This window comes from Mesocricetus auratus, unplaced genomic scaffold (genome assembly GCF_017639785.1).
Source record: "Mesocricetus auratus isolate SY011 unplaced genomic scaffold, BCM_Maur_2.0 Super-Scaffold_15014, whole genome shotgun sequence".
Lineage (NCBI taxonomy): Eukaryota > Metazoa > Chordata > Mammalia > Rodentia > Cricetidae > Mesocricetus > Mesocricetus auratus.
Window position 1 is genome coordinate 6,499,532 of NW_024429186.1, and position 15,351 is coordinate 6,514,882.

At 54.5% G+C, this 15,351-nt stretch overlaps 1 protein-coding gene across 3 annotated transcripts in view; it reads left to right on the forward strand.

The window, feature by feature from the left end:
• Brf1 (BRF1 RNA polymerase III transcription initiation factor subunit) overlaps positions 1-10,413 on the forward strand; it is a 50,729-nt gene extending 40,316 nt beyond the window's left edge. For all 3 annotated transcript variants that reach the window (XM_005068295.4, XM_040742353.1, XM_005068296.4), the window contains 6 exons: positions 448-529; positions 606-661; positions 1,066-1,322; positions 5,845-5,896; positions 6,382-6,553; positions 7,084-10,413. In XM_005068295.4, coding sequence (XP_005068352.1) covers positions 448-529; positions 606-661; positions 1,066-1,322; positions 5,845-5,896; positions 6,382-6,553; positions 7,084-7,121 — 657 coding nt within the window. In that variant the 3' untranslated portion in view covers positions 7,122-10,413. The remainder of the gene's footprint in view (positions 1-447; positions 530-605; positions 662-1,065; positions 1,323-5,844; positions 5,897-6,381; positions 6,554-7,083) is intronic.
• The last annotated feature ends 4,938 nt before the right edge of the window (positions 10,414-15,351 follow it).

The window sequence follows — 15,351 nt, forward strand, 5'->3', positions numbered from 1 at the left end:
ACCCTAGACTCCTTCCTCTAAGCTCCATTCCAAGGCAGCTTTGACTGTCATGTGCCCTTCCTCTGAAACCCCAAAAAACCCTACCAGGACCTTGTTGGGAAGGCCTTGAACTCTGCATCTGGCCTTGGCTCCCATTGCATCCCAAATGTACTGTACATCGCTAATCCTCAAATTCCAGGGGCCCCAGACTATGCACTAACACTTGGCTATGTATCTTAGAGATCTGCCTAACTAGGCTTAGGAACTGAATACCGGTTCATGGCTGCAGGGTAAAGTTTGTGGAGGAGGACAAAAAACTGATAGGTTTCTCTGTGAAGGGAGGCCTTCCCACATCCTTTCTTGAGCAGTTTAAGAACATAAATAGGAAGCTAGTTGCTGAGAGATCTTGGCATGCCACGGAGCTCGGCCTCAAAGATCTGAAGCCTGTTCACTGCTTCCCTCCCACAGTACATCCTGAACGAGTCAGAAGCCCGGGTGAAAGCCGAGTTGTGGATGCGGGAGAATGCTGAGTACCTGCGGGAGCAGAAGGGTAAGTACCCACTCACCCTCTGCCTGGGTCCTGGCATGTGTCCCTTGCTGAGGCCAGCTGTTCTGTTCCCTTTCAGAGAAAGAAGCAAGAATAGCAAAGGAGAAGGAGCTGGGCATCTATAAGGAGCACAAGGTGAGTGCCATTCTGGAAACACCTCTCCTTTGTGTCCATGGGAGCCAGACTTGCACAGGCAGTGGAAGCCGTAGGACCACATCCCTGGCTGCCAGGCTGTTGTGTTGTTGCCTGCAGTGAGATAGCCGTGCAGTGGGATGATAGCCGTGCAGTGGGATGATAGCCATGCAGTGGGATGATGGCCGTGCAGTGGGATGATAGCCATGCAGTGGGATGATGGCCGTGCAGTGGGATGATGGCCGTGCAGTGGGATGATGGCCGTGCAGTGGGATGATGGCCGTGCAGTGGGATGATGGCCGTGCAGTGGGATGCCCCTCCAGATGGGCACAGCTGGGGCTCAGGAGTGCATGGCAGGTGTGAAGCTAGCACATGACAGAAGGAGGTGTTTTGTGTGTTTCATTCAGCCCAAGAAGTCTTGCAAACGCCGGGAGCCAATCCTGGCCAGCACAGCTGGGGAGGCTATCGAGAAGATGCTGGAACAGAAGAAAATCTCCAGCAAGATCAACTACAGTGTGCTTCGGGACCTTAACAGCAAGGGTGGAGGTAGCCCTCTCAGGGAGGACTCAGAGACCCCAGAGCGAGCCAGCACCAAGAAGCTGTCACGGAGGAACAGAGCGGCTGGCAGGAGCGGTGCTGCCCCTGGGACAAGCATGGGGAAGAGGTACTGTCCTGCCCCTTGCGCTGGGTCTGCCGGGAAGAGGCCAGCAGAGGACTAGGCTCCATCTCGTTTGCAGCCAGGGCTTCAGGAGCCACACTTGTCCCACTGTATGCTGAAGCTAACAGGCCGTCTCCAGATGTGGGTGTGGCCTGACACCACCCCCTATGCACGCTTCTCAATCCCAGAGCTCAGAGGCTTCTGGCAGCAGCAGGGCCTATTCCCATCTCCAGTAAACATTTGGACACTTAGTGTGAGTGGGCTTTTCCAGCCTGCCACACCCACACCCCTTCTGTCCTCCTGAGGCTCCATCGGCTGTGTTGAGAGAGAGGAAGCAGGCACAGTGCCGCTCTACAGCTTGACGAGGGCGTGTTTGAGGTGGCTGAGCTGCGCATAGTCCTCCTGTGCCGTGACTTACTCTTGGGTGGTAGCTGCCAGTTTTCCTGATGAGGTCACAGGTAGTTCATTCCCTTGGCTCTGGAGATAGACTGGACACCCAGTGTGGCTACCATCCACCTGCCTGCCCTGAGCATCCTGGGAGATGCTGCCTGCCCAGTCTCCATGTGTGAATTAGCCATGGCTTGTCCGAGGAGGAAGCCGAGTGCTCGTGTCTGTGTGTTGCTTCCCTTTTGCTGCCGGTAGGTTTTGTTTTCTTACTTAATCATATGATGCTATCGTAGGACCCAGGAGGACGAGGCTGGAGAACGGTGAATTCAAGGCCAGCCATGGCTGCATAATGAGACCCAGTCCTCAAAATTATAAATTTAAAAAAAGTAACTGAAAAGGTGGCTCGGGTTCAGAGATACCCGAGTTCAGTTCCCAGCTCCCACATCAGGCAGCTCCTGTAACTCCAGGGGATCTGTGTTCTCTTCTGGCCTCCACAGGTATCCATACAAGCACAATATATCCTTACACACACACACACACACACACACACACACACACACACACACACACACACACAAAATAAATAAGTAATAAATAAATAAATAAACGTAAGTCTTAGAGACAGAGAGAAAGAAACACACCTTTAATCTTCACACTTAGGCAGAGGCAGAGACAGATGGATCTCTTGAATTCAAGGCCAGCCTTGTCTACATAGCGAGTTCCAGGACAGGTAGGCTGTGTGGTGAGACCGCGTTTCGAGAGGAGGAGGAAAAGAGGGAGGGAGGCAAGAGAGCCAGGAAGCAGCACCAGACCAGCAGGGTGTGCCGCTGCCCCGTAGTCCAGCCAGTTCACAGCTTTTGAGGTTGCTAGCATGTTCATAGAGTTCTTTACTGTGTCCAGATGGTGAGGGAGAAAAAAAAACCTACCTGTGTGTGCGTGTGCGTGTGTGTGTGTGTGTGTGTGTGTGTGTGTGTCTGTCTGTCTGTCTGTCTCTGTTAAAACAAGGTCTTACAATGTATGCAAGACTACTGGCTTGGACTTCTGATCCTCCTGCCTCCTCCTCGAGTGCTAGAATTAGAGGTGTGTGTGCTCCATCACTCCAGGCTTTAATGACTTTGTCTTACATCTTTTTATACCGTGAGCCTGATCCAGCTGGAACTTAACTTTGGCAAGAGGAGTAAGACGGAAGCCAAACTGGAGTTTGTGGTGGATACTGTAGACAGCATGTGTCTGTGAGATGCCCATCAGGTGACCCAAGTCTCCTGTCGCCAAGCTGATGGTTGCTCTACTTTGTATAGCCCAGGAGTGTTTGGTGGGCCAAATTCTTGAGAGCATTTTTGCACATGGCCTGTTTATTTTTTCTATGAACTGAGAATGAGAGGTCTAGGCTAGGCCTCTTCCCATTGTTGCTCTCAGCACCCGATGTCCTTACAAGCTGTCCCTGCCCCCAGTTGGTGGTATGGTTGTCGTAGGATTTTGAGTTCTGTGATTCCTTCCGGCTGCTTCTGTATGTGGGCAGTCCTCAATTTCCCCCATCCATTGTGTTCACAGAACCTGTTGGGTGTCTCCTGTTGCTCATGAGGCCTTCCCTTAACCCCTTGGTGCCTCAGGTTGGATGTCCTGTCTCCTGTCAGTGCTGGCTATCCCGAGTACTGAGTCAGCATGGCTGCTTTAGGTAGGAACTTCCTCAGAAGGGAGATGCCCTTTTCAGTCCCTGTGTGGTCACATAGCCTCTCTCTTAGAGATTACTAACGAGAACTACGGGCTGAATGCCCATGGAAGCTGTCCCGTGCACGTGTGGTAGATCAGATGGGGCGGGGCCAGGGCTTGACCCTCCCTCCCCACCTAAGCCCCTGCCCTAGCCACCCAGAAGGCATCCTCGGATCTGCTTATTGTGACCTGTGTCACCATCCCTAATGTCTAGCTGTAGCTAGAAATGGGTACAGAGAGTCTGATGGAGCTGAGCGTTCACAGGTCCAAGTTGAAGCTCAGTGAGGCCACTACTGTCAGTGCTGGGAGTTCCAGTGCAGTGATTCAGGTGACCTTTGTGGTCATGTGGTCAGGGGAGTTTGTGAATATCTGATATCCTGAGGAGTTATGAAGTCCTCAAGGCTGGGGGGCCCCGACCACTGCACTCAAGTCTCTGCCCTTACTCATCTTGACCAGTGCAGACAGTTCCAGCAGGGAGAGGAAAAAGACCACAGGGCTCCAGATTCTTAGCTTTCCCTGACAGCTGTTACCCACTGTCTGAGACAGCCCCTCTCAAGAGCAGTCTGGCAGGTGAGGTGGCTGTAGCATCAGCATCTACCTCTAGGAAGATGTTTCCCTAATGGATCCAGTGCTCCAGGCTTACACAAAGGCTCTTGGGTTTCCCAGGTCAGATCAAGCAGGCTTCCACAGCTCAGTAGAGGCAGTACCCAGACCCCACATGTAGTCCTCACCTGCCCTCTGGCTGTCCTAGAGGACGTGCCCTGGCTAGAGATCAGTAGCCATGTGGTGTTTATGAAACTGTAGCATCTATGGTCAAGGCAGAGAGCTTGACGGCGGTGAGGCTCCCTAGGCTGTGGCTGGCAAGGATTATCTTTGAAACTGAAGCTGTGATCTGAGGAACGCCATGCTGAACTTACTCTCTGGGCATCACAGACTCTTCTGTGAGACGTGACCAGCTGCTCTTGGGTCTCCATAGGTCCTAGAGAGGCCACAAACGCAGTAAGAAGGCTTCAGCTCCCTGCCTTTGTGCTCTGTGCCATCTGCCTGGTACGAGATTCTCTTTCAGCGCCATCGAGGATCCAGTATGTCATAGCTGGGCGGGACTGGGCCTCAAGGGCCACACAGAGCATGAGTCCAGGCCTTCACCTGCCTGTGTAGTTGTACCCTGGAAGAAAGGCATCTTGACCGTCCCCATACCCAGAGACCACTTACACTGACCTGGATGGCACTGTGCCTGTCTCCTCTTGAGTGGGTGCCCATTTTCCTTTCTGTTTCTTGTGGACATGGTGTCAAAGGTGCCTTTGTGTTTGGAAGTCCTAGGGACATCAAAGACAGGCCCAAGGTGGAGGTACTGCTGTGGGGGGGGGTGGAATTTTGGACAGGGTTCTCTGTGTATCCCTAGCTGACCTGGAATTCACTCTGTAGACCAGGCTGACCTCGAACTCCCAAGTGCTAGGACTAAAGGCATTTACCGTCACCACCCAGCTGGATCTTGTATTTTTATATAGTGTTTATATATCTCCCATTCATGACAGAATGATGGTAGGCATTGACTAACTAAGACAGTAGGTCAGATCAGCAGCACTGGTGTCCCAGGTAGTAAGACTGAGGGACAGGCGAGACCTGAGGTCAGCAGGAGGCCTGAGGGCAGGATGGGAGGCCGGGGTAAGACTGGTGAGACACCAGCAGAGGTGGTGACAGTTCTGTGTTTCTGGGAAGGTACACCTGTGGAGGGGCACGCGTGGGCCTCAGTCCTTTAGTCAGTGATGGTCACAGGCAAGTGTCATCTGAGGCTGTAGATTGAACTGACTGGGCACACACACTCACACACATCCTCACACACATGCACACACGCACACACACACATCCTCACACACATGCACACACTCATACACACACACTCACACGCATCCTCACACATGCACACACTCACACATGCATCCTCACACATGCACACATTCACACAACACTTAACACACATACACACATACATCCTCACACACATGCATACACTCACACACATGCATCCTCACATGCACACATTCACACACTCACACACACTCACACACACACTCACACCACACTCACACACACACTTACATACACATCCTCACACACATACACATTCACACACACATATACACATACATCCTCACACACATGCACACACTCACACACATGCATCGTCACACACTCACACACACATACACACACACCACACTCACACACATACACACACTTACACACTCACACCACACTCACACACATACTTACATACACATCTTCACACACACACACACTTACACACTCACACCACACTCACACACATACTTACATACACATCTTCACACACACACACACACACACACACACACACACACACACACACACACAGAGCCTGGACTGAGGCTGCTTCCATGCTTTCTTTCAGGTTGAGGCCTCTGGTGTCTACACACCCAGCTAAGAAGGCAGCTGTGGGAGAGGTATGTTGTCCTGCACAGCTGGGGCAGGGCCTCAGGACCACAAGTTGCCATCAGGCTTGGCAAGGGGGAGGCCCAGTTGGTTGCTGCTCCAGTATTAGCCTGGCTCCAGCAGAGAACCCTGAAGCTCAGGGTGTGAGGGTGCCTGAGTCACAGGAATGGGGCAGGCAGGTGCTAAGGGCCTGCTGCTGCGGGCGGGGGTGAGCCAAGCGCACTCTGGACTAGTGTGGGCAGAGGCTAGGTTGCACACCACAGGGCCCTGCCTCCCTCCTCAGATGACAAGAGCTTTGGGGGAAAAGAGGCCTGGGGCTTCATAGCCCCAGGAAACCAGAAGGAGGAGCTAGTGGATATGGGGAGGCAGGCTGGTCCGCTGACCAGCAGGAGCTCTGAAGAGTGCCCATGCCTGGACTGAGAGAACCTGAGGGTCCCCTCAGTCAGGAGGGCAGCCCACTCTGCTTCCATCCCAGAGACAGGCCCTCTCTTTCCAGGCCTTGCTCTTAAGTTCCCCTACCTTGGGAGCTGAGCCCATCAAGCCATCGGCAGTCTTGGTGGAGAGTGGCCCTGTGTCGTACCATCCTGACGAAGATGCAGATGAGGAGGACGCGGAAGAAGAGGATGGAGAGCCTTGCGTCAGTGCTCTGCAGATGATGGGTGGCAATGGTGGGTAGGACCCACGTGGCTATGGGCACACTACAGGAAATTTGGGGGAGGTATCCAGAGAGTAAAGCCATAGCCATCCACCCCAGGGATTTCCATATGTGAAGCCTGTGACTACAAACTAATTGTCTCTACAAAGAAGGGAGCTGGGATACTTAAAGCTGGCCATATGGATTCTGAGGCTCTTGAGTGTGCTAGAAGGAGGCTAGCCCCACAGGGAAGTGGCGTCTGCTGTGCAGGTCAAGGGTTCTGGGCTTGTTGGGAGTCAGAAGGGGCCTGTTCAACCGGAAGACAAATGTCTGGGTTGGCCCTGTTTACAGTGCCCAGGAAGGGGCCAAAGCCCCTCCCTACCCACAGTATGTACTAGCCCACCGGCCCCAAAGACTTCTGGGAATAGATTGACAGGGCGGGCCTTCAGGTGTGGGCCTGTGAGATGAGACACGGGGTTGGTCGTGGGGCTGGGGACATGAAGGTGGCTCCCTGTGGCAGCAGAGGCTGCCTGGACCTCCACCGCTGTTCTCTGTGTTTTGCAGATTACGGCTGTGACGGTGACGAAGATGACGGCTACTGAGTGGGACTCAAGGCCAGGCAGCGTCCTGGCGCTGGACTCCAAGTGTTTCTGTTTCATGGGGGTCAGATGGGCCCTGGGGCCGCGGCTCACAGGCATGATTTGTGGGACTCAACCAGCCAAGCACCACCCGTCTGATGTGAAGCTTTCTTCCCACGGCCGCACTGTGGCCCATCATACTTTACTGTTGGGAATCATGTTTTGAGCAATGTAAGGAATATTTTTGCCCAGCAAGGGAAACCAGCTGTGTGTCTGTGTATAATGAAACGTGTTCAGGGAGTAGCTGGGTCTGGATCCCACCTTGTGACCAAGCCTAGTCATTGAGTCACCAGAAGTCCTCAGGCAGGCTCTGTGCTCCTGTCATGAGATGAGAGCACAAAGAGGCTTTGCTCATGGAGTAACTCTGGTCTTAGCCTGCTGCCAGCGTTCTCTGCCCACCCTTCCTGTCCTGGAGGGACAGGCATCGGGCAGAAGGCGTGTCAGTTACTGCTGTGTGCTTTGCAACTACAGAACCCTGGGAACCTGTCTTTACCTGCAGCCCAGCTTCCTGCTGAGGTGGACACACATGCTTTCTACCAGCTCCAATGTCCGTTCACTGCCTTCAACCACCAGGAGCATTACAGCCTCAGCCTCTTGCTTAGGACACATGGGCTGTGCACCCAGGAGGTCCTGAGGCTACCCAGTAGCAGATTAGTCAAGGTGAGCAGCAGAGCTCAGGACGTGCAGACCAGCAGAGCATGCGCCGCTGCATGTCCAGCACAGCCTGTGTGGAGTTGTGGCTTCCGGCCCTGCCCTGGCACCTGAAGCAGAACCCAGGACTCCTTATCCTCTGCCTTGACTGAGGACCCAGGACTCCTTACCCTCAGAGCACTTGACTCAGACGGCCCTTTCCTGGGTGTGAGTCTGCATGGCTGGGCTGAGGCGGGCCTGAGAGGGTGAGGTGTCGGGGAGGGTGCTGCAGGTGGACGGAGAAGGGTGGGACAGATGCAGAGTGATTTTGATGAGAAGATTGCAAAATGCTTTTGGATTCTGTGTGGGAGTGTGGGACTGTAACCAACATTCCTTCCTGGGGGCAGGCGATGTCACAGGAGTGAGGTCAGAACCATGGTAGGGAGCCACGGTACTGGCCCAGAGTGTGTTTAGGGTGTTTGTGTGCTTGTATGTGACAGGACTTGCCTGTGGCATGGAGGGAATACAGGGCTGAGGGGTGGAGGTAAGGCAAGTACCTGGTACAGGAACTGAGACCTGCTCCCAGCTGTGCCTTGTCCCTGCTGGAAAGTGAGCACAAGCCAGTAAGGAGAGGTTGACAAGAGTCGGCAGAGAGAGGGAAGGGACAGGGAGAAATGTCCCTAGAAGATGGTGAGACCTGTATCACAGGGTTGAGAGGCCCAGGTGCTAAGGAGTAAGGTCCCAGTAGGGGGCAGCCATGCCGTGGGCAAGGGCACCCTGAGCTGAGGCCACAGCCTTGTGTGGTGAGCCACCACAAGCAGCAGTGTGCGGCTCAAGGAGGCACTGGGCTGTGTGACCCTGTTCTGCCCGCAGCTGGTCCATTTCTCTGTGCTCTTCTGACAGACTACCACAGCAGGGTCCCCCTGCCTCGGATCTTCCCAGAATGCAGACCAGTGTAGGCAGCCTCCTGGGGCACACTCAGGCCTCACCACACTGGACCTTAGGAGAGGGAAGGAAGGAGTGGGGGCGGGGGAGTGCATTGGATTCTGCATTCTAGACTGAGACCCTTTCTGGTGTACACATGAGTGCTGAGTGACCTGCCTCCTCTACCCTCTCCTGCTGCCTTTCTGCCCTGGGGGGGTCCTGAACTGAGGAGCCTAGTACTTGGTGGTCAGCCCCATCCTCTGCACACTGGGTGATCACCCAGGCTAGACAGGAGCAGTCAGCAAGGCTCCTGATAAGGCCACGCATCTGCTTAGCAGAGTGTGCGCCTGTCTGCAGAGGTAACGGGCTGCGTGTCGGGGCGGGCCACAGGGTGATAGCGCCGAGCAATGCAAGGCAGTGAGGCTGTCCCCACTTGTAGCTCTTCTGTCCTGAGCTGCTGCTGGACCCAGGGAGAAGCTTGTACAGCCCACCTTGAACTCCGATTTCCTATCAACCTGCTTTACCCAACTATATACCTAGTAGAGCAGGAGTGAAATAAGCCCTGGGGGGGCACTCTTTATACCTAGTTAGAAGGTGGAGGATGAGTTCTGACCATGTACCTCGTTTGATCATGTCATTGGTTTCTGCCCAGAGACCTACCTGTCCAGGACTCAGGGGACACAAACACACACACACACCTAGGAGTCCATTCCTGTCCCACACATAATGTGGGAGTGGGGCATGGGCCCAGCTGGACGGGTATTTGCCACTCTCTGATCTTTGCCTCTGTGCTTAAAGTAGCTGTCACCAGATGCTTGGCCAGATTACAGGGACCCTGCAGGAAACCCCGGAGGCCAGAAAAGCAGGGCTATTGGGTGTTGCTGCTGAGGGAGTGGAATGCATGCATCTTAGGGATACCTGTTAGACCCAGCACTCCTCCTTGTCCTCCCTTCTTAAGAGCATAGGACGGGGCTGACTAAAGAAAGGGGACTGAAGACACTGTTGTGTTCTCTCTGCAGGCTGCTTCCTGCATTGTGGATAACCTAGGTTCTACTCACAGCTTAGGCTGAGCTAGGGACACTGGACCATGGTGCTGTAGGCAGTAGCTGCAACTGGTCTACGGTAGTTTCTTTATGTTGGTGGTGGTGGGGTTTTCGTTTTGGGGTTTTGTTTGTTTTGTAGGGTTTTCTGTTTTGATTTTTTTTTTAAGGCAGGGTTTCTCTGTAGCTCTGGGCTGTCCTAGAACTCGCTCTGTAGATCAGGCTAGCCTCAGACTCAGAAATCTGCCTGCCTCTGCCTCCTGAGTGCTAGAATTAAAGGAGTATGCCACTATTTGCCCAGCAGGATAACCTCAAGTCTAGGGAGCCACGCCTGGGCCAGCCCCTGAAAATCCTTGGAATTAGGGAAGAGATGAACTGAATCGCTGGAGCCATAGCGCGCTGCAGGCCACCAACCCTGCAGGCCTACAGCCTCTCCGTGACCTTGCAAGCTCTGGACCCACCCCAGCTGGAAATAATGTCCTAAGTCAGTGTAGAAGGGGGCCGCTGACTTCATCCGCCTCTCCTTGGAGCACAGTCTCTGTAGCCTTGGGGTGGTCACCCTTGTCAGGCAAGCCTGTGGCAGTAACAACTCTTGGACTCCTCCTGGGCACAGAGGAAGCTCTGTGATCTCTGGAATAAAACACCTGCTTGGTTTCTCCCCAGTCCAACCCATTTCTGTTACTCTGCTGAGGTGGGAGGTACCAAGGTAGTCTGCATACCCCGTGAGTGAGATGCTGTCTGATGGCTGTACCAGGTGTGGTGGTGGATGCGGCAATGGTGGTATCTGTTGAGGGTGTTGCGCCTTTACCTTCCGAGGCTCTCTTCCTGCCCTACTCCTCTGCACCTTCTGCAGCCCTCCTGAAGCTTGCATGGTCCTCTATACCTGTCTTAGCAGCCTCCAAGAGTGCAGAGGGCCCAGCTAAGGATGACAGGTGTACTCCAAGGAAGCCTTGAATAACCCCGCCTGGGGGCGTCTTGGAGAAGGTAGCCTGCTCCCTGATGTGCTTGAAGTTTGCTTATCCCTGTCAGGAGTGGGGTCCCCAATGACCTTTCAGGTTGTGTGCCTTGCCCTAGAAGAAGGCAAGCATGGGTTTGATCACTCAGAGTGTGCGCTTCCTCAGGATAGTAGCTGCCTGAGCCTCCCCTGATGGTCTTGAGTTAGGTTGGGCTTAATATCCAGGACCATTGCTTTGTGGGGCCACAAACGGGAGTCTACAGCTACCCAAGACCTTAACTTACGCTGCCCTGGCCCAGCAAAGCCCAGATGGGAGTGGGGAAACAGCACAGGCGAGCTGCAGTGTGTGTCAGGCAGCAGGGCAGAAGTTGGGAGCCACAGTAAGCGGAGGAGAAGCTAGACACTGAGCAGACAGCCTCGGAGGTGCAAGTCCTGCAGCCACATGAGCTACTGGCGATGACTTGGAACTCTTGGCCACAAGCCTAGTGGTTGGCGTGGGCTGCACCCTCTGGTGGCTGTGTGCAGCACTGTTTCCTGAAGGCCCTTGCTGGACATGGTCTTAGCGGTCGGGTGGTACAGTAGGACTTGCCCTACCATTGAGCCCACCCCCTACCCTGCAGTCTGACAGACAGGGTGCCCGGAGCCAGCTGAGCTTAGTGAGAGCATTGGAACCTCTGGAGCTCCACACCTCCAAGACTTCCTTAGTCCTAAGGCACTATGCAGCCAGTACCCCTTAGCCCCTTATCTGTCCCATTCACAGGGTCCGGTCACTCTGTGAAAGTGCCCTGGCCGCTTAGGGGACACTGAGGTATCAAGTCAGCTTTAGGTAAAGTGGTGGTGGTGGGGTACACTTGCAGATAAGAGTCTCCAGCCCATAGTGGGTTTCCGGGGGGGGGACTCTTGGGCAGGCTCAGCCCTCCTCAATGACTCAGCTCTAGTGAAGTGACCACTGTTTCCTTGGTGGTCAGAACCTGTGTCTGTACCCTGAGCTACGTGCCTGAAGGGATAGCTAGTCTCTAGGGTGCCTGGGCTGGGACAGGCTGGCAAAGGGTGGGGCCAGGTTCCATGCTGTACTTGGCGCCTGAGGTCCGCCCAGGCCTTCAAGGGGCTGTGGGCAGTGGTAATGGGCAGACTTTATGGTTTTCCTGTTGAGAGGAACCTAGATCAGGAGAGCTATTGTCCCCAAACAATGAGCCTGGCTAAGACCCATGAGGGAAGTGGCCCCAAGTTGGTGAGACCAAACCCATCAGCCATCACCCACTTTCAACCCTCAACCTGACCTTGGGTCTAGCCTGCCCTGAGGCTCATGCTGCCACACTCTTGATTCCTGCTATCCCAGCTGACCCCGGATGGGGAGGAACATGGAGGTGCTCCCGAAACATCTGCAAAAGGCTTTAATGCATAATGCGCCTTGTACCCCAGCCTGCTGCTTAGATGGAGGCCTGGCAGGTCCAGTCCAGGAGGCCCCAGCTTGGGCCAAGGTTGGAGAAGTCTAGAGAGAAGGTCTAAATAAGCCTGGTGAGCTGAAGACAGTATCCACTCTGCTGTACGGTGTAACTCCTGTCCCCAAATATGAAGGTTGTGAATAGCTATCAGCCAGACACCTGCCTCAGCAGAGCCTGGGAAATGATTATTATGGCCTGATCGCACAGCATGTCCTGGGGAATGGCCAGCCTCCTCTCCCTGCCCAGTGGAGCTGGACTGACCATTGCGGAAATGCCCTAGAGTAGGGGCAAGGCTCAGATTCTAGTGGGTAGAGGAGAAGCAGGATCAGCATGCTGCCACAGTGCCTGTGTTCCCAAGTGGCATAGGATTGCTGAGGTGGCTTTCATCACCATAAGCACTCACCTCAGAGCCGGGCACCACCACCCTCATTACCTACAGACAAGCTAAATCCATAGGAGAGCAGCCTCACTACAGAGCGAGTTCCAGGACAGCCAGGGCTACACAGAGAAACCCTGTCTCAAAACAAAACAAAAAACCGAAGAGGAAGGTTTAATCACGTCTGTCCACTGTGTCGCCTCACACACACACTCGCACTTCAGTGGCAAGGGTAACAGAGAAGCTGGAGGCTGTCTATGCCCTTCGCCAGCTGGGAGGCTAGAATAGTCTACTCAGGGTACTCTGAGACTCTAGGACCTTCATCTCTCACAAACCTTTTACCAGGATAGACTCTCCAACTACACACACACACACACAGACACACACACACTCACTCAAAAATACATCTTTCTCAGTCATTTGTGAGTTTTTCACCGAGAAGACACTAGCAACGAATGCCTAAGAGCGGAGCCAGTGGCGCAGCAGGGAACAGCCAGGCTGCCTGTGACACGTGAGGGATCTAGCAAGTAAACTGGAGTAAGCTGGTAGGTGGCACGGTGTTAGAAGCAGAGGCAGGAGGATCAGTGTGAGTTCAAGGTCAGCATAGGCTACAGAGAGCAACTGTTTGAAACAGCAGAGTGGGGGACCCTGCAGAGGCCAGCCAAGGGGAAATGAACTGTTTGAAACAGCAGAGTGGGGGACCCTGCAGAGGCCAGCCGAGGAGAAATGAACTGTTTGAAACAGCAGAGTGGGGGACCCTGCAGAGGCCAGCCGAGGAGAAATGAAGCCATGCTAGACAGCCAGGCAGGACCTGAGGATAACACACGGGTCTCCTATTCCAAAAAACACCGTGGCTGGTGGAACAGAATGGGCCCGGAGAGCTGGGTGGTGCCCTGCCCTGCGTGGGTGCAGGCTGTGGGGTAGGAGACAGACTGCTCCACAGCAGAGGTCTTGGCAGTCTCAGGATGTGTGGGGAAATGGGTTCTGGTAGGACTATGTTCAGGCTGCTGCAAGGTGGACAGAGAGGTCTCTGGACAGAACTGGGCTGAGGTGGGTTCAGGCTCTGCAGCCTATGGAGGGCTTCTGAGGGAACATCCCTAACAGGTGTGCCCCACACAAGTTGCTGTTCAAGAACAAGATTTCCCAGCCCATTGACAGTGACTCAGACTTGGAGTGGTGGCATTGTCTCGGGCCGTGTCCAGGCTGGGTGAAGCACAGGTGTTACATTCCTTCTTTCGTAGTTTGCTTTCTCTGCTGTGATTTTTTTTAATTTCACTAGATTTAGTAATGTTATGTGCATACATGTATGCACACCATGTGCCTGCTTGGTGCCTGCTGAGGTCAGGAAAGGGTACTAGATCCCCGGAACTAGAGCTACGGATTGCCGTGAACCACGTGGGTGCCAGAGAGTGGGCCTGGGTCCTCTGCAAGAGCAACAAGTGTCTCAACGGCTGAGCGACTCTCCAGTCTGCTGCTGTTAAAGTGCTGAGCAGACCCACCTTGGGAAGGGGGAGGGTTCCTCCGGCTCACACGTCCCCATCACAGTCTGTCACTGAAGGAAGCCAGGGCAGGAACACTGCTTACTGTCTCCCACTCCAGTTTGTTCAGCGTGCTTGCTCAGACAGCCAGTACCACTTCAGCGGATGGCGTGGCCCACAGTGGGTTGGGCCTTCCCACGTCAAACATCAGTCAAGAAAATGCCCACAGGGCAAACCCGTGGAGGACTAACTTGATGAGCACTGCTTCTTCCTGGGTGAATGATTTGAGTCTAGTTAGTGACCAGTCATCACACCTCCTCCACTGAGGTGCAGCAAGCAGAAGGAAGCCCAGAGGGCCGGATTGCAGGTCTCACAGACCGGGACTTCATGGTTAAGTCCTTCATGCTCTAGCCCTGTGCAAAGGAGAGAGGTTTCCCCGGCAGGCGAGAACCACCCAGGCAGCCTGTCCCCCACCCCACTTCTCCACCAGCCTTCTGGGTGTGGGGGCCAAGGGCACTCTGTTCTCCCCATTCCCCCGCTCCCAAATCCTGGGATGTGCGTGGTGAAGGGTGCGCTGTGGCGAAGGTGAAGGGTCAGTTTTGCCAAGGGGCAATATACCTCAAGGTTCTGTTGACAGTCCACTAATGCTCAGAGACAAACCCAGGAAATGCAGGCACTCAGGGTGGAAGGGGCTGGGGGAGCCTTCCTGAGGCCCTAGGATAGGAGATGTGTGGGAGCTACACCAGGACATCTTCCCGGAGCCATGGCAAATGGACACAAAACTCTCGAGTATCTAGAAGAGACAGGTCTCCCTATGCTTGTGACCTGCGTGGCGACAGCGAGCATGTAAGGATGAGACTTAAGAAGGTGTAGAGTGTGAGGAGGTGTGGGCAGGACGCCATGGCAAGGGACGGCATGGGTCTGCGGGTCGGAAGTGCCCAGAGGTTGGGGTGTCACATTCTGCAGAGTGGAGCAGCCCAGCAGAGGCAAGCCCGTGGTCCAGAAGCAGACGTGTGCCCTGCTGTGAGGACCTGGGAGAAGTCAGCTTCTGTGACGCCTGGTGGCTAGGCACAAGTTCTGTGAAGGTAGTCAGCAGAGGGACACGGGGCCAGGGCGTCCCCACGCTGGGCGCTGGGTGAGTCACCACTGACCCGACGTCCTGGCGCCAAGGGGGGGGGAGCAGGCCACTTTTACAGCAGGAAGCCACAAAGGCTGATAAAGGGCAGGGTTGGAAGCCAAGGGTTTCCCACTTCCTGCAGACTGGGTATGGCCAGGAGACCTGCAGGCATCTGCCTTTGCAGGTCCAGGGGTCCACAGCCTGGCCTGGATGGCTCACAAAACAGGAC